Raw genomic sequence first — 27,136 nt, forward strand, 5'->3', positions numbered from 1 at the left:
TACTGGAAAAAAAGATGACATCCTCAACAAATGTGTTGGTCAAACTGGATAGTTATATGTAGAAGAATGCAAATGGATCCACACTCGTTACCCTGCACAAAACTCAACTCCATATCGAAGACCTCAACATAAAACTAGATACACTGCACCTGGTAGAAAAGAAAGTGGGGGATAGTCTTAAACTCGTTGGCACAGATCATTATTAGCACAGGAACTAAGATCCAAATTAATAAATGGGACCTTATGAAACTGAGAAGCTTCTGCCCAGCAAAAGATACTATCATTTGGACAAAGTGACCGCCTACAGAATAAGAAAAGACTTTTTACCAACATCCAATAGAAGACTAATAACGCAAATATATGAGGAACTCAAAAAAAATAGGTATCAAGGAAACAGACAACCCAATTAAAAATGGGGTACAGATCTAGAGAATCTCAAAAAGGGAAAGTCAAACGACAGAGAAACATTTAAAGAAATGTTCAACACCCTTAGCCATCAGGGAAATGCCAACCAAAAGTACTTTGAATTTCATCTTATATCCATCAGACTGGCTAAGATCAATAGCACAAATGACAGCTCATGCTGGCAAGAATGTGGAGTACGGAGAACACTCATCCATTGCTAGTGAAGGGCAAACTTGTACAGCTACTACTGAAATCAGTGTAATGGTTCCTCAGGAAAATGGGAATCAATCTATCTCAAGAATCAGTTCTATCACTTTTGGGCATATACCCAAAAGATGCTTCATCCTACCACAAAGATATCTGTTTAACCACGTCCACTGTTGCTCTATTCATAATAGCCAGAAACTAAAAACAACATAGATGTTCCTCCACAGAAGAACAGTTAGAAAAAAATAAATGTGGTACATTTACACAATTACAACTATTATTTAGACTTTAGAATGAATCATGAAATTTGAAAGTGAATAGTTGAAACTAGAAAAAAAATCATTCTAAGTGAGGTCTTCCAGACCCAGAAAGACAAATACATTATGTATTCCCTTATATGTGATATTAGCTAAGTCAATGATAACCAAGCTACAATCCATAGAACCACAGAGACTAAATGCAGAAGAAGGGACTAGGGCGTAACAGATAGATCTTGTTAGAAAAGAGAACAGAATAGTTATGGATGGATGGGGAGAACAAGAGGATCAAGTGGGAAGGGGGAGGGGAGAACAAAGGAGGGCATATGGAGAGAGACAGATAAAAATGAGGGCTATTTGAGGGATGGTACACAAACCTAATCCAATAGAAGCTTCCTAAAATTTATACATATATGAAGACGATCTAAATGAAATCACTAAATAATGGGGAGAAAGAGTCCCAACTAGACATCTCTTGTCACCAAATGAAGTTTCCAATATCAGGACTAAGTTGCATCCAATTGAGTTCTTGGCCAAAGAGGTCTCATGGGAATCCCCAACAATCCAGTCTTTTCAAAGACTGTCTCTTCACAAACTGATAGTAAGTCTCCATTGCTAAAGGCAACACCTGTACAACTCACTGAACATGGAGAAGTTGAGCTGGTGCCTACACAGAGCCTTTACTCCTACTTTCTAGTGTCTTTGGTACAGGAAGATACTCTGCATGCTACCAAAAGGGAAATGTAAACACAAACCCTTTGATCTACAATAATGTCCTGTCTGCAAGATATGCTAGAGCAATCAATGGTGGCACAAAGCTTGTGGGAGTAATCAATCAGTATCTGATCTGACTTAAAGCCCACTCCAGGAGACGGAATGTATACCTGACACTGCTTGGGTGACCAAGAACCCACGACTAGATAGCCCAGAGACCTAGGATAAAAACAAATACTACCGTTTTTTTTTTTCAGTACTAATAAAATTACTCCTAAAGACATTCTACTATATTCATAGATTCCTGCTCATAATCAGAGAAGTTTCCTCCTACAGCAGATGGGAACAAATACAAAGACCCACAGCCAGACATTATTTAGAGAGTTAGAGACCTTGAAACACTCCGCCCTAAATGGGATGTCTACATCAAATGTCTCCAACATCCTCAAGGATCAGGGAACCCCATAGATGAGAAGGCAGAAGAAATGTGAGAGACAAAGGGGATGGAGGACACCAAGAAAACAAGACCCTCTAAACCAACTTTATCCACACACATATGAATTCACAGAGACTGAGACAGAATGTACAGAGCCTATGTGGGTCTGCACCAGTTCGGGTCCCAGAGTTGAAAGCAGTGGACACATGCGCCCACCTCACTCAAAAGCAATCTCCAATAGATAACCACTTGCAAATGAAAATTTAGTTTCCTCCAAGGGGGTCTCACTGGAGGAAAAAACAAAAACAAACAGAAAACTACTCTTAGAGGTAAGGCTGCATGCTCGGCACTAGATGACCAACAGAAAACCAACTCAGCGGCACCAGGGAGGGTCCTTGTCTCACAGTGTCACATCAGGGCTCTTCCTTTCTTTTTATACTATTACTTTCTTAAATTTTTTTTAAAGATTGATTTATTTATTATGTATACAGTGTTCTGCCTGCATGTCTGCCTACTGGCCAGAAGAGGGCACCAGATCTCATTACAGATGGTTGTGAGCCACCACATGGTTGCTGGGAATTGAACTCAGGACTTCTGGAGAGCAGACAGTGCTCTTAACCTCTGAGCCATCTCTACGGCCCTTAAAATTTTATTTATATATTTTTCCTTCTTTCTTTTTAACCTATAGGTCCTTTATGTATATAATATGGCTCCCAGTTTAGTGTTTTTATGGGATTCCCGAATATGCAATTGAGTGGGTCTCTGTTTCTTATGCTTTCTCTTGGACTCTTTTCTCTTTTTTTTTTGCTCAGTTCTGATGTGCTAGATCTCTGTTTTATGTCATTCTATTTTATTATTATTCCATAGAGGCCTGTTTGCTTCCAATGAGGAACAGAAAGCAAGTAGATCCTGATGAAAGGGAGGTGGGGAAGAACTGAGAGGAGTAGAAGGGGGGAAATCATAATCAGGATACATTATATGTAAAAAAATCTATTTTCAATAAAAGGAAAAACTGAAGAATAGTTTTCAAAAGCTCTAAAGGGAATAAAGCAAATAAAGAAATGCATATGTTCAAGAAAACCTTCCAAAATTCAATAAGAAGGCAAAAGTGTAGCAGTCTTTGACCCTGCTACTCACTGACTCTGCCCACATGCATTTACTGAGACAGAAATTCTGTTCCAGAATAGTGTAGGTAAGTACACAGGGTTGCTTTTCCCCTAGATGTCTAGCTGGATCCTGGAAGAGACAGGACACCAACAATTCTCATCTTGCTACGGGCTACCTGTGGCTGGTGTCGAGAAATGAGTGTGGTCATCAGGTAGGCCAGTCTTCTACTCAGCCCTCATATGGACATGATGCAGTGCCAATGAGAATGCTATCATGGACTTCAACAATCATTTCCATAACTAATAAGATGACAATCAGGCTTTGGGCAGACACCTCTGTTAAGTGCGCAACCCCGAAAGAGAGAATATTATCTAAAGAAAAGCATGACTCACCTATAGCTCTAGAATCTCAGCTCAAAGGCATTGCCTGGAAGTAAATCAGGCTTTAAATCTCTGTACGTTCAAGACTAAAGATACCATGTAGTGAGTATAAACTGTGGTAAAAGTCATCTGTAGAAATACTGATGGTGTTTGCAAAGACAAGAATAGTCCCTCTTATCTACAAGGAATGTATTCAAAGCTATACACACACACACACACACACAATGTTAAATTGTGGATAGTACCAAACCCTATGGAGTACATTTTTCCTATATAAATATACCAATGATAAATTTAATGTTTTCTCCATTTTAACATGAGGCACTGTGATCATAACTTTTGTAGTTTGAGGTATAATTACAAAATTAACATAAATTTATTACAGATAGGTTGATTCTTACTTCAGCACACTTTCCCCACCCCCTTTTCTCATTAAATGAAATCACCTTTTCTCTTACAAGGAATCACTTTATTTCTTCTCTTTGGTGTGTCCAATTTGCCAGCACTGCTACTCTTCCCATTTAGGGCTTTTATTAAGTAAAACAAAAGATACTTGAACACAGTGCTACAATACCACTTGATGTACCTGACAAATCAGACACTGACTAACAGATGGATACCACATATGTAGCAAGGATACTATGAACAAAAGATAATTCACACCTGGGGTAAGTGAAAGCATTGGCTTTCAATATTCTTCACAGGCTACTTCCTAATTTTGAAATTATAGGGGCCATGGACATGGCTCAGTGGTAGGACACCTGCATTCATATACAAGGCCCTGGATTCAATCCCGACACCAATATATACATATTTTAAAGGCTTATAAGTTGTTCATTTATGGAATTTTTCATTTAATGTTTTTGTAACAGTGTTGAATTCAAATAGTTGAAATAAGAGAAAATAAAACTTACTTCAGTGGGACAAATTATAGACCAAAGAATTACATGGAGAAAATTGGAGAAAAAACAATTGGAGGGGCTGGAGAAATGGCTCAGAGGCTAAGAGCACTGCCTGCTCTTCCAGAGGTCCCAAGTTCAATTCCCAGCAACCACATGGTGGCTCACAACCATCTGTAATGAGATCTGGTGCCCTCTTCTGGCCTGGAGTCAAACATGCAGACAGAACACTGTATACATAATAAATAAATAAATCTTTTTTTGTAAAAAGAAAAAAAAAGCAGCTCTAAAGAACTTTTCCAGCAGTAAATACAAATCTCAAACAATGACCTCAGAAACTATTCCTTTAAAGGACCTCTGATAGTATCATCCTGTTAAGTAATTTATGCCCCAAGGCACTGTTGAAAATAAAGAGTATTGTAGAATATTAGTTAAAGATGTGTTACATTCTTTTATGCTGTGGGATACTTAATGATACAAAGACATGTTGCATTCTTTTATGTTGCATTTGTTTAACTCTGTAAAGACTTTATCTGTCTAAAACACTTGATTGGTCTAATAAAGAGCTGAATAAATAACTAGGCATGAGAGAGAAATAGGTTGGGCTAGCAGGCAGAGAGAATAAATAAGAGGAAGAATGAGAAGAGGAGGAGCAAGAAAAGGAGAAGAAGAGAGGACACCAGGAGCCAGCCACCCAATCATACAACTAGCCACAGAATAAGAAGGAAAGAAATATATAAACTATAGAAAAGTAAAAGCCCAGAGGCCAGGGATAGATGGGATAATTTAAGTTAAGAAAAGCAGCTAGGAACAAGACAAGTTAAGGCTAGACATTCATAAGTAAGAATGAGCCTTGGTATATTTATTTGGGAGGTGGATGGCAGGCTCCCCAAAGAATTAAAAAAAAAAAAAACCAACTGTATTAGAGAGTCATAAGATTACAATTGATGGAACTTAAAAAACTGGATGTGGCAGGGAAAGAGATGTCAAAGACAGCTCTGCCACAACCATTATCAATCTAAAATGTTTGTGTACATGTGTAAGGCTGAACTTTCTAAGGAGTGAAATCAGGGAGCATGTAGAAAAGACTACTAAAATAACCTAGCCAGTCATTAAACAAGCAAATAATAAGTTCCAGAGAGGTTGGTATAGTAGTCAAAGTTGCTATCATGTGTCCTTTCAAAAAGACCCTATGACATATGACTAGAAAAGTATGACCACACAAATAGAAAAAATGAAGTAACAGAACTCCCTTTAAGAGTGACCAAATGTGAAATGTAATAGAAATAATACCATAACCATTATAAACACATTCAAACACTAGAGGAAATCATCTATGTTAATCACCCTCTCATTACTATTACAATTACTTGAAAACCAGTCTAAGGTAGGAAAGATTTATTTTGGCTCCTGGTTTCAGGAGTTTAATCTATGGTCAACTGGATCCATTGTTTTTAGGCCTCTGGCAAGGGTGAAGCATCACAGCAGAAAGAGGAGGAAAAACTACTCGTCATGGTGGACAGGAAACAGAGAAGAGAGGGCAGGTCTTAGGGACAACCTTCAAAGGCAGGTCCTTAGTGACTTCCTTCCTCCAACTCAGCCTCCCCAGCTATTAACTCAACAGGTTAAGCCCAACGATAAAGTAGGCTCCTCTCATCAACCAACCCTCCTCAGCAGCACCACTACTAAAACTGAGCCTTCTGTACGTTTTGGAAGAACACTTCACATGCAAACCATATTCCATGGTTAAAGTAAAGAAACACATGAGACAATGCTGGGCCAGCTAAAGGCACACACCTGTAACCCCCAGCACTTGGGAGGTAGAAGTGGTAGAATCAGAATAGCAAATTTGAGGTGTGTGGCTGCGTGGCCCTGCACACAGAAGGCCTATGGCTACTGGACACAGAAAGGAAACAAACAGAAACTGGGTAACACTACAACTGCACTGTGTGCATGGCTCCAATTCACGAAGAATCCTTGATATCCCATGTATAATTTTTGATCTTCATACCACTCACTGACGATATCTACTATTGATGTCCCTAACTGAGGGGCAAAGAAACTTCTCTAGATACCTTCCTGTTCTTGTCTCCCAAACTGGCCACGTTTTTGGCTTCCTACCTTCATTTAAGACTCATCAAATTTCCCTTCTCAAAACATGTTTTCATCTGCTTATGTAAATGAACTTTTTAAAAAAGATTTATTTGTTTTTAATAAGTATACAGTGGTCTGCCTGCATATGTCCCTGCAAGCCAGAAGAAGGCACCATATCTCATTACAGATGGTTGCGAGCCACCATGTGGTTGCTGGGAATTGAACTCAGGACCTTTGGAAGTATAGCCAGTGCTCTTAACCTCTGAGTTATCTCTCCAGCCCCCTGTAAATGAAATTTTTTTTTTTTTTTGGTTTTTCGAGACAGGGTTTCTCTGTGGTTTTGGAGCCTGTCCTGGAACTAGCTCTTGTAGACCAGGCTGGTCTCGAACTCACAGAGATCCGCCTGCCTCTGCCTCCCGAGTGCTGGGATTAAAGGCGTGCGCCACCACCGCCCGGCTCTGTAAATGAAATTTTATTATACTTTATTTACTTATTTATTTTGTGTGCGTGAATGTGTGTGTGTGTGCACATATACACACATCCTTGTACCACAACACGCTATGAAGGTCAGAAAACAACTTGTGAAGGTTAGTTCATTCTTTCCACCATCTGATCCCAGGGATCAAACTAAGGCTTGGCAACAAATGCCTTTACCTGCTGATTCATCTCACAGGCCTCAATCTCTCATCAGATCCTGGTCTGGAGTTCACTATGTAGCTGAAAGAAGCCTCGAACTCCTGACACTGCAATTTCAACTTCCAAATGCTTAAATTGCAGGCCTGTGTCCCCATGCCCATCAATAATCAATAAAATCTTCACAGGAAGGAAACCTGTCTGCTTTCCTGCTCTTTGTACATCCAGAATCCAGCAGAGAGCAGATATTAAATATGTGGAGGGGAAGACAGGAGAGTGAGGAAGTGAGGAGAGAACTAAACAAAAATAGAGAGGGTCACTAACCCTCAAGCGAAGCAGACATTACATGGGAAGCACATGATATAGACACAAACGTGTAGAGAGACCTGCATAAAACACTAACAGACAAAAACCAGTTAGATCTAAAGGGAAGCAGGGCTTGAAAGCTAGCTAGCAGTTCTCTGACAGGAAGAATCAAAAGCAGGGTTAATATGTAAAACAGGGTTTTTTCCTTTGTGTTGGCTCACCACTCCTGGCTGCCAGGTGATCCTAGCAATCTGCCTACAACTTGGTAGGGCCCAAATTTTGCTTACATTACCAGCAACTATGAGGTTTCAATTTTCCCTCCAGGCTGCACGTACTGCCCCTAACCTTTCAGATCCGTGACCTGTTTTCTCTATCTCAGTGTTTGCTCTTCGTCCCCCACTTTTTGTTACAGACACTGACACATCTAAATGCAGAAAGGCACATAGCACACAAGTACAACCTGATATATGTACACATAAGAAAAAACACAAGGACACTAATACACACATAAGACAGAAAGCCCGGGGGGCTGGAGAGATGGCTCATTGGTTAAGAGCATTGCCTGCTCTTCCAAAGGTCCTGAGTTCAATTCCCGGCAACCACATGGTGGCTCATAACCATCTGTAATGAGGTCTGGTGCCCTCTTCTGGCCTGCAGACATACACACAGACAGAATATTGTATACATAATAAATAAATAAATATTTAAAAAAAAAAAAGACAGAAAGCCCGTTAATCATCAGGACTCTCATCCAGAAGAGATAAAGCAAACTCTACAACAGAGAAGGGAGGAAGGGAAACAACAGCCTGTTTAGTGAGAAAGAATTTCCCTGTCTGTCAAAGCAAGCCACCTTCTGGTTTTCCTGGAAGCATGTGGGACGCCATCTGGGGGAGCTGCTGCCTCATCCTGTATCTGGCAAGTCACTGAGACAGATTGCAAAGTATGCCTACTCTCTGAAATGTGTAGCTCCATGTGTCTGTCAACTGGGACCCTTGCTTGAGTGCCAACTGACAATGTATCCTCTCCTCTACAGCATATACTAGTTCATGGCATCTGATTCTTCTTAAAACTCCCAGAGTTCCTTGTGAATACCAGCACTCTGGCCCTTAAAACTACTTCTGTCAACTGGTATAGTCCAGTACTCAACTCAGGAGGCAGAGTTGAGGGAATCAATGCAGGTTCAAGACCAACTTGGTCTCTCTAGTGAGTTCCAGGGCAGCTAGGGCTACATCCAGTCTCAAAACAAATAAACTAGTATTTCTGTTGTAGACCACTTATATCTCTGCCTAACTAGTCCTAGGGCTTGCCAAGAGCAAAAAGGATCTCATCTTCATCTCAATTTCATAGATGAGGAGGAGTTGACCCTTACAGCTAAAAAACTCACTCAGGCCACTCTAAAGTCATACTCAGACTTGGGTTTTGCTTTGTTTTGTTGTTTTGTTTTGAGAAAGGGCCTCAACGTGTATCCCTAACTGGTCTGGAACTCAATATGTAAACTATGCTGGCCTCACAGAAACCCACCTAGCCTCTGACTCCCAATTGCTGGTATGAAAGGTATTAGCCACTGTCTTAGGGTTTCTATTGCTTTGATAAAATACCATAACCAAAAGCAACTTAGGAAGAAAAAGATTTATTTCAAGGATAGTTTCACATCACAGTCCATCACTAAGGATAGTCAGGGTAGGAACTCAAAGAGGGCCGGAAACTGGCAGCAGTAGCTGATACAGAGGCAAAAGAGGAATGCTGTTTACTGAGTTACTTGGTCCCCCCAGCTCACTCAGCCTGCTTTCTTATAGGACCCAGAACCACCAGTCCAGGGATGGTCCCACCTAGAGTGAGCTGGGCCAACCCACATCAATCATCAATCAAGAAAATGCACCACAGGTCATTCTGGTGGGAGCATATTCTCAACTGAGGTACCCTGTTCCAAAATGACTCTACATTGTATCAAGTTGACATAAAACTAGTTAGCATAACCACTATACCTGGCTCATGCTTACACTTTTAAAAGGTCAATATCTAGTCAGTGAGATGGGTAAAGGCACTTGCCACCAAATCTACGTTTGATACCCAGGACCCACACAGGAGGAGGAAAGAACTAATGTCTCTAAGTTGTTCTCTGACCTCTACATGTGAGCTGTGGTACTTGAGTGTGGGCACATGCATTCACAGACACATACATTTATTTAGTAACAAAAACACTATTAATAGTCAGTTTCTAAGCCAGGCTTGGTAGCATATGCCCATAAATCCCAGCTTCTCAAGAGACTGAAGCATGAGGATGGCTTGAAACTACTTTGGGGCAGCCAAAGCAATACAGTAAGCCTCCACTTCCTAAACAATAAAGTCAGACATAATGGTGCACACCTGTAATTCCAGCACTTAGTATGAAACCAATCTGGGCTATATAATAAGTTTTAGAATAGCATGAGGTACATAGTAACAAGCCTCTCTTTCTAAAGCCTAAATAATTTGTTGACTCATACCTGTAATTCCAGCACTTGGTAGGCTGAGGCAGAAAGACTGCTGTGAGTTTGAGGCATATGGGCTACATAGTGGTTCCAGGACAGCCTGCACTACAAAATGTGGAGAAAAAAAACCCCACAAAATTAAAAGCTCTAATAGAAAGCCAATGTCCTTAAAGTTTAAGAAACTCAACAAAAACGAACATTGAATGTTTTAGCAGATCTATATTTCTGCTTCCAAAAATGTCAAAGAGACTATGAGAGACCAAGTGGTAATTCCTTTTGCCCCACAGAGACCTGAATCCATTTCTCCACCCTTAAATTATGAAAGGCCATATGAAGCCTTGGCAAAGACAGCTGGCCAAGAACTAATACATAGTTTACAAAAACCTATAAAGCTAACTATGAACCAAGTGTGATGGCTCATGCATATAATCCATGCACTTGTGAGGCTGCAGGCATAAGGACTGCTAATAAGTTTCAGGCCAGCCAGAGCTGCATTATCAAGAACTTATTTCATAGCAGGGTTGGTATGGAACACTAGTAAAAGGAAAACAAGGGGGGCTGTAGAGTGGCTCAGTGGTTAAGAGCACTGACTGCTCTTCCAGAGGAGCTAGGTTCAGTTCCCAGCACCCACACAGCAGCTCACAACTGTCTGTAACTCCAATTCCAGAGGATCTGACACCTTCAAATCAATGCACATAAAATTAATTTTTTTTAAAAAAGGAAAATAAGAATAAAGTATTTATGTATACATATATATGAGCATGTTGCAATGAAACCCATTATTCTGAATGCTAACTAAAAAAAAAATGGAGAGGGGGTCATTTAACTCATGTTTGTAACCCTAACACTTGGGAGGTTAGAAGTTGTCTAGAGTTCAAGACTAGCCTGGGCTACAGAGTGAGACCCTAAACTGTCCCAGGTGAGGGAAAGATGAATATACAACATTTCCTTAATCTAAGAATCAGTTTCACCTGAAGATTATTATTATGATGATCATCTCTTGTTGTGTTTCAAAGGTCTAAGCAGAATTCAATATGCACTTTGCCTTCCATGAGATAGGAAATAAAAGGGTGATTGCAATAGGATGTGCGTAGGAGTTAGAATCAGGAAAGCAGAAATACAGAAAGATGCTAGCTCTAGCATTTGGGAATAGAAGGCCAGGAGTTCAAGGCCACCGTGGCTTACAGGAGACCTTATCTCAACAAAACAAAAACAAGACTAAAACAAAAGCAACAAAAAAAGAAAAGTATCTCCAAACTTCCCTGTCAACCGACATTATGTACAGAAACTTTCTGCTGATATGCTCAGCCTCAGTCAGAGGAGCTTCTAACCGCAGCACCTGATGTTTAATTGTCAAGACAGGCTTTGGCTGTCACTCACTCTGTAGACCAGGCTGGCCTCTGCCTCCTGAGTGCTGAGATTAAAGGTGTGCACCTCCAGGTCCAGCAATTCAGAGACTCTTCACTGAGAAGTGACAACGGAGTGCTCAGCCCTCAACAGGACATCTGTATCACTCCCACTGAGGTCATTGTAGAAGAAGAGGAAAGAAAGAAGAGCTGGAAGATGGAGAGATGTGCAGAGACATCTTCTGGACGTGACATAGTTGTTCCGCTTATAAATTCACAGCAACTGAGTTACCTGCACAAGACCTGTGCCATACTGGATCTGTCTCTATTTCATCACGGATGAGTCCACAAGACCCAATCCCACAGTTAACGGTTACTTAGTGGTAGTGTGTCATTTCTGTCAGTGGTGTAGTCACTGATAAGTTTCCCATGTTCCAGTAAATAACCATCCACCCAGCCTGAAAAGGGAGACATGTACCTAAACTGAGTGGGTAACACAAACACACACACACACAGAGAGCATGGAAGCAGGAGTCAGGAAGAAGGGGCTCAGTGAAAGAGGGAAGATAATGCACATAAAAATGACTAAAATCATTATATACATGTAAAAAACTGTTAATGATGATGATTATTATTACTGTTGTTATTATTATTACTATTTTGGTTTTCCGAGACAGGGTTTCTCTGTGTTACAGTGCTAGCTGTCCTGGAACTTTCTCTGTAGACCATGTGTGCCTCAAACTCACAGAGATCCACCTGGCTCTGCCTCCCAAGTGCTGAGATTAAAAGTGTGCGCTGCCACCAACCAGTTAAAATTATTTTAAAGCTGTATGTGTCTGAGTGTTTTTGCTTGTGTGTGTGTATATGTGCACCACATGCGTCCAGTGCCTGGGGAGGCCAGAAAGGACATCTGAAACTTTGAGCTTTCATTTCCTCATTGTAAAGGAAGACAATAATTTCTGTTTCAAAAGGTGTTCCAAAGATGAAACTAAATCATATATAAAGTTCACAGCTGCAGTATGATTACTTCTTTGATTACCACTATTATAATATATCGACTTAGTAGTTTACTCAGATGTCTACTGCCCAAACCTGAACAACTCCAAAGAAACAAATTACCATTGACTCAGTTTCTACCCTGAGGAAGATCTCACAAGTCCAAACCACCCATCTCCCACAAATTAACCATCCAATTCGGTCCTCTTGTTCTACCCTATAGAAATAATTAAAGAACACATAATGAGGAGAAAGGATCTTTCAAATTAAAAAAAAAATCTTTTTTTAGGCTTTCCTTTTTTTTAATTTTACATACCAACCGCAGTTTCCCATCCACCCTTCCTCCCTCCCTCCCTCCCTCCCTACACACACACACACACACACACACACACACACAGCCCCACCCAATCCTCCATCTCCCACAGGAGTTAACAAAGCCTGTTAAGGCAGGACCAAGCTCCTCCCATTGCTTCAAGGCTGGGCAAGGCATCCCACTATACAGAATAGGTTCCAAAGAGCCAGTTAAATTTCAAAAAAAATTTTTAACATTGTTTATTGATTTTTATTGAACTCTACATTTTCCTCTGCTCCCCTCCTTTTTTACCTCCCCTTCAACCCTCTCTCAAGGTCCCCATGCTCCCAATTTACTCAGGAGAGCTTGTCTTTTTCTAGATCAGATCCATGTATGTCTCTCTTAGGGTCCTCATTGTTATCTAGGTTCTCTGGGACTGTGATTTGTAGACTGGTTTTCTTTGCTTTATATTTTAAAACCACTTATGAGTGAGTACATGTGATAATTGTCTTTCTGGGTCTGGGTTACCTCACTCAAAACAGTGTTTTCTAGCTCCATTCATCTGCCCACAAAATTCAAGATGTTGGTTTTTTTTCTGCTGTGTAGTATTCCATTGTGTAAATGTACCACATTTTCCTTATTCATGTTTCGGTCGAGGGGCATTTAGGTTGTTTCCAGATTCTGGCTATGACAAATAAGGCTGCTATGAACATGGTCGAGCACATGTCCTTGTGGTACAATTAAGCATCCTTTGGATATATACCCAAAAGTGGCATTACTGGGTCTTGAGGAATGCTGTTTCCTAACTTTCAGAGAAATTGCCACACTGACATCCAAAGGGGTTGTACCAGCTTGCATTCCTACCAGCAATACAGAAGTGTTCCCTTTATCCCACAACCTTTCCAGCATAAATTGTCATCAGTGCTTTTGATCTTGGCCATTCTTACAGGTGTAAGATGGAATCTCAGAGTTGTTTCAATTTGTATTTCTCTGATGACTAAGGATGTCATATAAATGAACTCACTGTAATTTTTTTCTTTTCTTTTTTGAGACGAGATCTCACTATATACCCCTGGTTGCTACGAACTCACTATGTAGATGAGACTGGTCTAAAACTTGTAGCAATCCTTTTGTTTCTACTCCCAGGAAGTTTTAGGATAATAGATAGGCACCACCATGCCAAAGTTCTCACATATAATTTTTAGGGCTGATTTTTTTCCACTTGGCATAATGTCTTTAAGACTTGTTTATTATGTACAACAGACTTCATTTTTTATGGTGAAGACATATGTAATCCCAGCATGCAGGAGGTTGAGGCAGAAGGATCACGAGCTTGAGGCCAGCTTGGGTTCGTGAGTTCCATGTCAGTGAGTCTGAGTTATATCACAAACCTTTGCAAGCCCCTCGAAGCATGAGGGAAAGAAAAGTCCAAGATCAGGCCACAAAATCCCACCAATCCCTGAGCTTGTCCCAAGATTAAGTCACAGAATCCCATTAATCCCAGGCCACCCTAGAAAGCTCCACCCCTGCCCCCACTTCAAGAAAGCCTACATGAAGCCTGCCTTCTGCTCAGCTCTTTGCTGCTTCTCTTCTGAGCAGAGGCGGCCATCCTCTTGTGTCTTTCCCAGTAAGTCTCTTGTGTGAGGTTTGTTGTGACATATGACTTTGGTATTCCTTGGCTCTCAACTGCCAGAATAGCTTTCCCTTCAGAGCTGCAAAGCTTACAAAGAAAATCAAATATAATTCAAACGGGGCTGGAAATATGGCTCAGAGGTTAAGAGCACTGCCTGCTCTTCCAAAGGTCCTGAGTTCAATTCCCAGCAACCACATGGTGGCTCACAACCATCTGGAATGAGATCTGGTGCCCTCTTCTGGTCTGCAGACATACACACAGACAGAATATTGTATACATAATAAATAAATAACTTTTTAAAAAATATATAATTCAAAGAAAATCATATATAATTTTTAGTAGGGATGTAAATTTTAATTTACCTAATAGAGTAAAAACCTAGAAGGACAATTACTGGGACAGATAGCAAGTTATGTTTAACTTCATAATAAACTGTAAAATTACCAGAACAACTTTATCATCTTACATTCCTGTTAGCGTGAATTATGATGGCTCTTATTCCTTACTTGGTACAGTACACTTAATTTTTTAAAAATTATCTTTGGCATCTTGATAGGTTCATAGTAGAATCTCATTGTGATTTTAATTTTCATTTTCTCTAATATAAGTGTGTTTATACATGCATATAGTGCATATGTGCATATATAGATACAGAGAGTAGGCAGGGTGTCTTATAGCCCAAGGTAGCCTCAAACTTCCTACGTAACTGAGAATGACTTTGAACTCCTGATTCTCCTGTCTCTGTCTCCCAAGTGCTGGAATTATATGCATTTACCACACCTGGTCATTGTATGAACTTTTTCTTTCTTTTTTAGCCTGGAACTCACTCTATATGCCAATTGGCTTCAAATTTACAAGGCAAGGTGATCTTCCTTGCCTCTGCCTCAGGAGAGCTGGGACAACAGACATATCATACCATAGCCAGCTATCCAAAGAAGTCTTAACAGTCAGTATTTTTTTTTTAAATTTAATCCTGACAACTATTCTGGAATAAGAATCAGTAATCATTATTTTATCCTGAGAAAAAAAAAAGGGAGAATCACTAAACTACTATAATTTAATCATCTTTCTAATGTCACTTAATCACCTGTGATATATAAATCACTAGAATGCAGGCTCCAGAAACTAGGAATCTGTTTTGTTCACAATAGAATCCTGGGCCCTCAATCAATAACTGGAACAGAACAGATAGCCGACTATCATGTAGAGTTTGGTTTAGTGTATCTGTCCTCAATGTCAGTACTGGAAGGGTGACTGGCAAGCAGCACCGTGTGAAGGTCAGCACACAACTTTCAAGCATTAGTTCTCTCCTCCACTGTAGGTCCTGGATATGGAATCCGGGTCATCAGCCTGAGTGGCGAGCACTTTCACAAGCTTTTCCTTCTCAACACCTCACTGCCCCATCTTTATAATGTTCTAACTTATTTCTTTTCGTGGAGGCAGGGTTTGATGTAACCTAGGTGGTCTCCGGCCTCCCAATTCCTGTGCAGTCAAGGATGACCTTGACCCTGATCCTCTCGCCTCCACCTCCCAACTTCTGGGATTACAGGAATTGTCAGCACACTAGGTTTGTGTGGTTCTGGGAATGGAACCCAGGGATTTGTGCATGGTGGCACTTAAGCACTCTACTAAGTAAGCTTTATTCTTAGCTACCAAATAAATACCTTAATTTTACATGAGAAGAAAACGATAACATTCTCAATTCTCAAGTCTATGGTCTAAAACTGAGTTTGAGGCTAGAGGACAGCTTGAGATACATAAAACCCTATGGGGGGGGGGGGTGGGACACAACCCAACAACAACAAAGGCCCAATGAGATTGTTCATAGGTTTATGGTCTGAGGTGTTCAACACCTTAGACTCTTAGGATGGAAGGAGAGAACCAACTGCTACAAACTGTCCTCTGATTTCCACATACAGATGGTAGTAAGTACATACATACATACACACACACACACACACACACACACACACACACACGGGACGGACGGAAAACAACATAAAAAAAGAGTCTAGTCTAACCTAAGTAAGACAGTATTTTTAAGTCCTATCTGTCCATCTCAGACTATCAGGATAACCTAACACTTCAGCAAATCCTTTACCCATAGACAACTTTACTACCAGCTCTGGAGTTCCTATACTGCTAGCTTAATAAATTCCCCGCTTTGCCAAGAGACCATCATTGCCAGGCATGGTGGTTCACTCCTGTAGTTCTAGGACTGTGGAGGAAGAGGCATGAGGATCATTGTGAGTTTAAGGTTAATCTAGGCTACTAAGAAGCACCAGGCTTGCCCAAGTTTCAGAGTGAAATCATATCTCAACAAAACACAGTAAAGTAAGTTGGGGAATGTGGTTCAGTGGTAGAGATTTTATCCAGCATTCACAAGGCCAGCACAGCTAAAATCTGAGAAGATTTAGCAATGAGGTAGATCTTTCGGTTCACTTTAGTTCTCTAAAACACTCACCAATATGAGGCAGAATAAATTGGGTTTTAGGGTAGGGTAAACTAGGAATTAGACCTTGGGCTTCACTCATGCTGAGTGAACTACCACTGAGATACATATCCCAAGCTCTTATTATTTCTCGCTCACTCGGCTACCTAGACTGGCCCTAAACTCTGTTAAGCCTATGCCAGACCTTGAACTTGCAATCTTCCTGCCTCAGTTTCTCAAGTACCTGGGATCACAGGCCTATGACACCACAACAGGCTTAAATGAAGTTTTAATATTCCTTCAGACTTCTACTGAGGTTATTGGGTAATTAGCAATATCTTTAGATGGGTCCCAAAAATCCGAGATCTTTGACAACCAATGCAACCAGAATTTTTCCACAGCACTATACCATCCATTACCTAAGCCCTGCTCTACCTACCTAACTTTCTAGTTAGGTTCTGACTCCAACTGTATCTCACACATGTTTAAACCAAGGGAAGAACACGCATTTTACTGGCTTCTTGCTCTAGGACTTAGGAGATAAGTGACTATGAAAAGGCACAATAATAGGTCTCCCTAACCATAGAGGCCTGAGATTACAGTGAGGGCAGGGGAGCCCAGACAAGGTAGAAGCTATGCTGGAAAAGAACATCTCACACCACTGGTGCAGGGAAAGCGGGCTGATAGCTTTTGTTACTTTAGAACAGTTTGTGCTGATGAGACTTTTGTTGTGGTAACATTTCTCTAAAGAGAACATTTTCTTCCTTCCCTCTTTGACAAAGCGATTCAACAGAACACGAAGAAAGGAGGAGCGCTGACAAACATACTCAGAAATGTGAGATTTCATATCTGCACAAAGATTATGTCATCTTTGTTTCCTTTTTGAGACAGGGTTTCACTCTTTAGACCAGGTTGGCCTCCTGCTTCTGCCTCCCAAGTACTGGTATATCACTTTAAAAAATTATCTACTTTATGTGTATGAATATTTCGCCTACATTTGCCAGTAACAGTCAGGAAGGTGTTGGAGCCCCTGGAACTGGAGTTACAGGCAGTCATAGGCCCCCATGTGGGCACTTGGAACCAAACTCTGGTCCTCTGTAAGAACAACAAGTGTTCTTAACTTCTCTGGGCCATCTCTCCAGCCCCAAATAGATTACTTTCTCAGTTGTTGAGCTGCCTATTCTCCAGTCTTCAGGTAATGCTAGGAAAATGATCATGATATCTCTAGGCCTCATTTCTCCTAGGAATATGACTCTTTCTTTTTCTTTTCTTCTGTTTTCACTCTGAAGGCCAGTAATACATCTAGATACTTTGACCATAGTTTTTCTTGGTTTTTTTTTTTTTTTTTTGGTTGTTTTCTTTGGCGAGGAGAATATTTTTGTTTGGTTTAGTTTGGTTTTGGTTTCTCAAGATATGGTTTCTCAGTGCAGCTTTAGAGCCTGTCCTGGAACTTGCTCTGTAGACCAGACTGGCCTTGAACTCAGAGGTCCACCTGCCTCTGCCTCCTGCGTACTGGAATTAAAGGTGTGAGCCACCACTGCCCAGCTACCTTGACCATAGTTACTGGCCATGTTTAGCTTATAATTGAGATTGAGTAAATACAATATTTCAGTTTGTTTATCTGGGCCACCTTTTCCTTACCAATTTTTAGTTCAGTGGTTTTTTTTTTTTTAACCACAGTTCCTTTTCCTAACCAAATCAATCCACTGTGCTTTTTACTACACCTAATAACTTTCTCACTCTGATTCTCTACAACTCAGAGAACCCTGCCACTTTCATTCTATTCAGATTCCACCTTTCTTCCTTCTTGAATTCCTTAGACATTACTGCACTTTACAGAAGAGTCAATCTCCTCTACCAATCAATTAGTAGAATGGTACTTTCTACTTGTCCTGTCTTCACTGACAGGGGATTCAATATTTAACATGGCAGTCCCTTCTATAACAAAATATCTCTAACTATTAGACAATTCTTTATTCCAGGAGAATATACCTGCCTTTAATTTTCCTACATTGGTCTTGTTCTGCCCTTAAGATAAAGAAAACAATATATTACATAAGACATGGCTTTGAAATCAGATATAAGCTCAAATCTAGCATGTGTCTAAAGGAAAATGTTTAAATTTTCTAACATCAGATTTTCTAATAATAAAGCCAATTTCCCCAAGGCTTTTAATAAAATTAAAAAAATAACTATGCAAAGAGCTTGATGCTGTCTGGAATAGTGAAAGAGCTCAATCGATGACAGGTAGTTCCATAGCTTTCATTATCATTTGTTTTAGAGAAGGTCTAATGTAGCCTAACTAGACTGGACTTGAACCCCTGATCCTCTTCCTCCACATCCAGAGTGCTGGGATCATAGGAATTTGCCACAATACTCAACCAATCTGTCATTTTCAAAATCTGATTTCTCAACTCATTATGTATTTGAATTCAAAAATATTATTTCAATGTCAGGGTTTTGATATGATACGCAACCAAAAGACCCTATGTTGAAGGCTTGGTTCCAGCTGGCCAATCTTGTCACTGAGAAATGATTAGATCACAAAGGCTCTGACCTATCAATGGATTAATCTTCTGATGGATTAATAATATGATGGTACTATTGAAAGGTGGGGCCTAGTTGGTGTGTGGGGGTATGTCCTAAGAAGATCTATCTTGTTCTAGGACCCTTCTGTTCTTTCTGCTTTCTAGTTGCCATGATGTGAGTTCTGCTTTACCGCATGCTCCTTGAAATGATTAGTCTGCTTAACTACAAGCTCTGAAACAATAAAACTGACCATGAACTAAAAGTTCTGAAATAGTGAGCTGTAATAAGGTTTTCTCAGATATTTTGTCGCAACAATCAGGAACCAAAGTCTTTCTACCCCAAGACTCCAGCTTCTTCACTAGCTTATAAATTATGTAAGAAAAGAAAGTATCTCTTTTTTTTATTTTTATTTTTTTTATTTTATTCTTTTTTAATTAAAATTTCCACCTCCTCCCCGTTTCCCATTTCCCTCCCCCTCCTCCCATATATTGCCCCCTCCCCCCTCTCCTCCCCCTATCCCCACTCCTCTTCTCCTCTAGAAGTGGGAGGACCTTGGTCTTCCCCCAGGGCAGGGAATTTGGACTGCTCTTCAGTATCGAGAGGGAAGAAAGTATCTCTTAATCTGTCTTGTTTACTGTCCTGTCTCCATACCTAGCACATTTAATATTAGTGACCTGTGTTGATGGTCTTAGTTGAAGTTTACTGTCTTCATCACTCATATCACTCCTTTCTGTATAGTGTCTTGCTGTACTAAAGTCTTCTGATGGTGTGACATCCAAGATTGAACACAAACTCAAAGGTAGACTATTTACAAGGAGAAGAGACTAGGCCTCTTTTTCATACTGTACACTATGCCCTACTGGATGTTTAGCACAGCCAGGTAGCTCCAGCACCTGCTTGTTTGTGTTAAGCTTGAAATTAAGAGACTGTTCAGTCTCTCCCACATGATGACCTTGCACTCTGGGCTCTGTTGATCCAGAGCTATAGTAATGTCAAAACATACAACAGCAAGACAGCTCTTTCTTCTCTATTTTTTTAAAGGGATTTCTTTTTCTAATTCTTATTAACTGGCTCCCATAAACTACATCTTTAAAGTTAGACTGACCATGCTAAAATTTGCTTCTTCCTTACAAATAAGAGTATAAAACCCCAGAAGGTGGCATATGACTATTTTTGCTTTCTTTCTTCCCATGCCAAAAGAAGGCAGAATATAGATTAATATTCTCTTTCCACAGCAAGATCACATAAAAGATCCAGGGAAGCTTTAGAGACCATCTGAGGAATCCCTTCCCTCCCAAATTGTTACATCAATGTTAAGCTATTCACCAATCAGCAAACAGAGAGAGCTTCTCTGCTGGGTGTCATCTTGCTTAAAGGGAATAAGTTTCTATGAGGCAACAAGGAGAGACCATCTCTCCACATGGATTCGTCTAGGCAGCTGTCAGGGATAATTTCACACAAGAGAAGAACCATAAAAGGTAAGAAACATTACCTCGTCACTTTCTTCCACATCCACATCACCATTGGCATCATCATCCATCAGCTTATGGATGTTGCGGACAGCCTCAAAGCTGAGCTTCTCATCTTCACTGTGACACAGAGGCTTGTCAATCCGGCAAAACTCTGCATGGAAAAAGCAAGGGACAACATTATCCAGAGCTGCCACTCAGCCTCCACCACTGTCTTATGCTAGCAGTCTTAGTTTCCAGCCCCTGATTCCTCGCACACGCATCTTAACCAACTATATACACAATGGTGGAAGTGTATCATCTACCCTTTATCCATCTCTTGGAAAATGTGTTGAGCTTCCCCATACAGAAACAATGTTTTGTCACTCTCACAGCTCTCCAGCAGATAAGTCTGCATAGGACTAGACCTATGCTAGGACCCAGACAAGAACATAAATGTTCACAAATGAGAGGGAAAACCAAAGGGACAATATATACAGGAAAAAAGCTTCGACTCACTAAGAATCAAGGAAATGCATTATTTTAAACATAATTTAATCAGTCAAATAAAAAAAATAATTTATTTTCTAGCACGAGAACAACAGTTCCAGAATCTGAATAAATAGATTAGTTTTCCTTTTTACTTTGTCACTAGAAATACATATAATACCAACCACAGGCTAACCAGGGAAATCTCTCATATCAGGTAGGTGACCTTTATGGTCCTTCCTGTTCTCCAGACTAGTCTTCAGAGTTACTCTTAGTCCTGCTGCAGCCTATCCACAGCAGCCTCTCCTCCCAGTCCTCCTCCAGTCCATTCTAGGGACACACTCAGCATCTCACTTTGTCACTAGAGGTACATATAATGCTTACGTAAGTATTATACATCTCTAGTAGGCTTTTTAGAAATAACGGAAGAAATAATTTTAGAATAATGGTCGCTCTAGCAACCAAAGGTCTCCAGGATAGGCATCACTGATTTCCTGAGCTCAGCCAGCATCTTTCCGAAAGGCCTATGGCAAAGGCAAGATGTTTGTATGTGACCTGATCAAACAAAGAGGTGATCTCTGCTGCTGGCACCATCAGGCATACAGGATTAAAGGGATGAGGCTAAGAGAGGACAAAAGTTTGATGCCCTACATAGTGTTAGAATTGTACATAACTCCTTTATCTGAGCATTTCCTCAGCTGCCTCTTTGTCCTTCCTGAGACCTTTTCTACATTTTCCACCAGGCAAAGTTTCCCACAGCCATCTGGAATACCTTAAGAGATCCACTCATTTAGGAATATCTTTTTTACTGCAATGACCTGATATAGGTGGGTCTTCTATCTATCTGTTGTTTCACTGGTTAATTAATAAAGAAACTGCTTGGCCTTTGATAGGCCAGCCCTTAGGTGGGTGGAGTAGACAGAACAGAATTCTGGGAGAAAGAAGTCGAGCAAGGCAGACGCTATATATAGCTCTCCTCGCCAAGATGGACGCAGGTTAGGATCCTTCCTGGTGGGCCACCACCTCGTGGTGCTACACAGATTGTTGGAGGTGGGTTAATCAAGATGTGAGAGTTAGCCAGCAAGATGCTAGAGCTAATGGGCCAAGCAGTGTTTAAAAGAATACAGTTTCCGTGTAATTATTTCGGGTGTAAAGCTAGCCGGGAGCTAGGGCCACAGCCCACCACTCCCACTACTACAATGACCTTTTTAGAGTCAAAAACACATACACATACACAACTAAAATTCTGTGGCATTGGACAAGTGGTAGAACGCCTTAAAGCCTCCATTTCTCCATTTCTCAGGCTAGGCACAGTGGTGCCCAGGCAGAATATGAGAACTTGAGAGGTAGAACCACGAGGACAGGGAATCTCGGCTACACAGGGAAACCAAAGCCTGGTTGGATGACACAAGATCCTGTCTTTACATTAAAATTTTTGGTTTTAAAAATAAGTAATAAACCTGATACTCAAGTCCTAGCATTCTTTCCTCCTTCCAGATCAACAAGTGAATAATTTCTATTTTCACATAACTGATTTTTCCTGACAGAATAAGAAGACTCAAACAAAGATTGAGTTTGAGCCAGGCAGTGGTAGGGCACGCCTTTAATCCCAGCACTCAGGAGGCAGAGACAGGCTGATTTCTGTGAATTGGAGGCCAGTCTGGTCTACAGATAGGGTTCTAGGACAGGGATCCTTTTGTTTCTGCCTCCCACAAGCTAGAATCACAAATGAGAAGTAGAACGCCTGGCCTTGTATATCAAGTGTGCATCGCCAAGCTCATTTGTGTGGTGCTGAGGATAGAACCCAGGATTTTATGCATGCTAGCCCAGCTCTTCACCAATGGAGCCCCAGCCCAGTCTCTATTCTTTTTTTCTTGCTTGCTTTATTGTCACTTTATGTTATGAGTACAGACATTTTGCATGAATGTCTGTGCCCAATGTGTGTGCTTGGTGCACACAGAGGACAGATGAGGGTGTTGATTCATCTAGAACTAAAGTTATAGATAATCATGAGCCACCATGTAGGTGGTGGGAACTGAACCCAGGTTACATATACCTAGGGTTACATAAAATACCTCAAGCAAAAAAAGGTCACAAGTGGAAAAGATTTAAAAAGCCCTGTTCTAAGTGAATAGACAACTCTAACAACGGCCTAAACTCTCACCACATTTATTTGCAACTACTAGTAACTGTAAGTAACACGGAGCTCCAACTGTCTGTCGGACAGTTATGACACTGGACTATGACCTCCACAAATTGCAATTAGCATGTCCCCAGCAGCAATAAAAAACCCAGATTCTTGTTAAGATGCTCAGAAAAAAATTAAAAGAATACTTTAATATTAACTCTAGGGGGGGAACAAAAGAAGATAACTAGAAACAAAAAGAACAAGGCCCAAATATTTGAATTTTTGGTCTCAGGATCTCTGTATGCAGTTAAACTCTATAATCTCAAAGAACTATTTGATATTTGCCACATTAGAAATTGTAACCCTGTCTCGAAAAACCAAAAAAAAAAAAAAAGAAAGAAAAAAAAGAAATTGTAAAAGAAGGCCAGCAAGAGAGTTCAGGAAGTAAACTGGCTGCTGTGTAAGCCCAATGACCTGAGTTCAATTCCCAGATCCACACTGGACAGAGCAAACTAACTTCGGACAGTTTCACCCTCTAAGCTCTACATAAGCCACAGCATGTACAAGTCTGAACATATGCTTGCATGTGCATGCACAAGCATGTACACACACACACACCATATACGCAGAGATAATGTTTATTTTCTTTCTCTTTTTAGAAAAGTCAGGTGTGGTGGCAATTCTCACACTTGGGAGATGGAGGCAGGAGGATTGGGAGTTTAAAAGCAATCTCAGCTATATAATGAGTTCAAAGTCAGCTTGGGCTACATGAAACTATGTCTCAAATCCAAAAGAAGAAAAATAAATAAACAAGTAAATGCAAAAAAAAGGATAATTTAAAACAAATTTTTATATTTAATTATTAATTAGAGAATAATAAGTCTCTAACAAATTAAGGAAAATAGCATGCTTTATGAAAACTAATTATGTTTCCTGGGCTAGAGAATGCAGTTCAGTTGGTAGAGTGCCTGTAATCTCAGCACTTGGGATGTAAAAAGAAGTAAGATCATAAATTCAAGGTCATCTTTAGCTACATATTAAATTTGAGGCCAGCCTAGATACATGAACTATTTCTAAAAATGTTTTCTGAAACAAATTCATGAGAAGGGAAGAATCATTTCATATTTTTGAGAATTTTTTAAACATTTAGCTTAATAGAACACAGTTGTAATTTTTTATTTACTTTCACATTTATGCTGTTGTAATGTAGTTTTCACTGAGGATCAAAACACAGACCTGTACCTGGAAAGGGAGGAGTTATTTTAATAGTTTTTCCCGACAAAAACGATGGCTATTCTCTGATTTACACCCAAACCTGACACATGGTCAAGTTTAAAGACTAGCTGCAGTATGAAATCTGAAACTACATGGATGAATATATTGTACTCTGTAACATTCATATTCTTTGGTCTATCTTGTACTTTGAATGAATCTTTTATACATACATGGTTTTGTAATATGATGCATATCTCATTTGGAAACTCTGGTTCTAACTAAGTTATGCAAAATATCCAAATATTGATTTAAACATTCTATTTAGACAAAATCACAATAGTCATAATCATTAATGTCACCACTTCATCAGAAAAGTTTTTCGTCCATGGAAGCTGTCAAACTCACATTAACTGATACAAACTTTCAGAAACTTAATTTTCACTTAAATACTGGGATTTTACCACTGGCAGCAAATATTATCTGTTTTCTTTCAAGTAAAACATTCACTTCATTGACTTTCAAGAAAATGTCAAGTTGGTACTAATGGTCCAAGGCTAAAATCACAGACCTCCAGCAGGAGGCTCACCTCCAGTTTCAGGTCATCTGAAATACAGGCTAAGACCTTGTCTTAAAAGGATGCGAGGGAAATGAAGGTTCAGCAGTTAAGAGCACTGTCTATTCTTTCAGAGGACTGAGTTGATTCCCAACAGCCACATGCAGGCTAACAACCATTTGTAACTCCAGTTCCAGGGGATCTGATGCCCTTTTCTGCTGCTTTTCCCTGAAATAACTACCAACATTCCTCAAGAAGCAGAGCTTAGTTTGTGTATTTCTTATTTCATGGCACAGAATACTAAGCAGCATGTACTCAAGGGACATAATTTAAAAAAAAAAAAAAAGAATGATTTTCACTTATCAGACTGGAATATACACACACGTCTTCATTGCTATTTTCAGACATACATTTCCTAAAATCCTTGTAATCTTCGAATTATAAGGGTGCCTTTATATGCTAATGGCATATACTAACAACTTCTAAGCAGCTCCAGGATGGGAGCTAGTCATAAGAAAAGGCCAAGGCAAGGTTAAAAGGCTCAGTCTCACTCTTCAACCTTCAGGGAGGAGTTAAGAGTTTGATACCTGGGGCTCACACGACAGAAAGAGAGAACTGATTCCTACAAGTCAAACAGTCTCTTAGTACTATTATTATGGCAGAGGAAATTTCAAAGTTCTTTCCCAAATGTCCAAATCTCTTTCTCTCCCCCAGGCAGAGTTAGTCATTTAGTGCTCACTGCTCCATGCTTCAGAGCACTTTGTACATAGTTCTAGTATATGAATTTTCATGTTCTGCATTGTTCACATGCCACATCCAGAAAAGGGCAAGAACCAAGTTTAACTCACTTTATTCCCGAGAGTCCAGTCTGTCATCACTGTAACATTCTCCATGTCAAGCATGAAATCAGCCAATTCTAGCTGAATGAACGGATAAACCCTTGCTCTTAGAAAGAGACCACAAGTCTAAGGCTGACAGATCTAGCCCTGGGAAGACTCTCAGATTTGGCCAAGTACCAGAGTTTCAGAGATAAAGTTACAGGGAAACTCAAGTGGAGATGGGGTAGAGAAGAGTAGATGAATGGACTTACTAGAAACGTGGAGACTAAGGATGGGAACAGATTTAATGTTGGGAGGATGGGAAACACTATGTAAACCCCAATGAAACACATAGCAAGTCTAGCCACTTGCTATGGCTGAGGAGAAAGATCAGGTCATGGATGAGTATGACCCAGCTAAAGTGAAAGATGTACACACTTCTTAGAACACTATGTCCTCACAACCAAGAAGAGACCCAGTTCTTCTCAGCAGGAGGCAGGAATACAGAAGAGCAGTAGAGCTTTTCTTCCAAACAAAACTGGCACTGACTTCAGTTTTCCAAGCAGCACTGACAGTAATGACCAGCACCCAGAATGCAGAAGTAAAGGAGTACCACAAGTTCTAGGTCCAGCCTATTCTACATAGCAAGTTCCAGGCTAGCCAAGATTTCAAAATGATACTCTATTGTGAGTCATCTGACATGGGTGCTAAAAACCAAGCATAGATCCTCTGCAAGAACAGCATGTACTCATAACATCTGAACAATTTCCCCAGCCCTACTTCTCATTATTCTTAAGATAAACTTAAAAATTCTTATTATTTGATAGGGAGGTTATTGGTTTTTTTCCCTGGTGCTGGAGAATTAAGTCAGGGGTTAATTCCAACTGTGTATACCACGCAAGAGCTCTATTATAGAGCTACGTTCCCAGTCCTATGTCTGGATTCTTTCACTTAGCGTGCTTAAAATTAAATCATATTCCCACACCATTAAGTAGCTTGTTCTAATTTTCAAGTGGCATTCTACTAAACAGATATACCACACTCCAACAATCCACTTACAAGTTGGTGTTTGTTTGTCTGTTTGTTTTTCCTGATACAAAGATACTATGACTACTTACATCTATGTATTTAAATGAAAACATACTTTTAATTCCCTTGAGAAAGTGCCTGAGTGGAAGTGCTGGGTTATATGAAAGGAGTATGTTTGGCCTTTTAAGAAGCTGTCAATAGTTTTCTAAAGTATCTGCATCAAGGGGAGGGTATGATGATGAACACCTTTAATCTCAGCACTTGGAAATGAAGCAGGTGGATCTCTATTAGTTCAAGGCCAGCCTGGTCTACGTAGTGAA

At 40.2% G+C, this 27,136-nt stretch overlaps 1 protein-coding gene across 4 annotated transcripts in view; it reads right to left on the reverse strand.

The window, feature by feature from the left end:
• Positions 1-27,136, reverse strand: part of Stim1 (stromal interaction molecule 1) — a 182,109-nt gene that overhangs the window by 59,609 nt on the left and 95,364 nt on the right. For all 4 annotated transcript variants that reach the window (XM_057777569.1, XM_057777568.1, XM_057777571.1 and 1 more), the window contains exon 2: positions 20,629-20,759. In XM_057777569.1, the coding sequence (XP_057633552.1) occupies positions 20,629-20,759 (131 nt within the window). The remainder of the gene's footprint in view (positions 1-20,628; positions 20,760-27,136) is intronic.

The sequence above is a fragment of the Chionomys nivalis genome, chromosome 8 (genome assembly GCF_950005125.1).
Source record: "Chionomys nivalis chromosome 8, mChiNiv1.1, whole genome shotgun sequence".
Taxonomy (NCBI): domain Eukaryota; kingdom Metazoa; phylum Chordata; class Mammalia; order Rodentia; family Cricetidae; genus Chionomys; species Chionomys nivalis.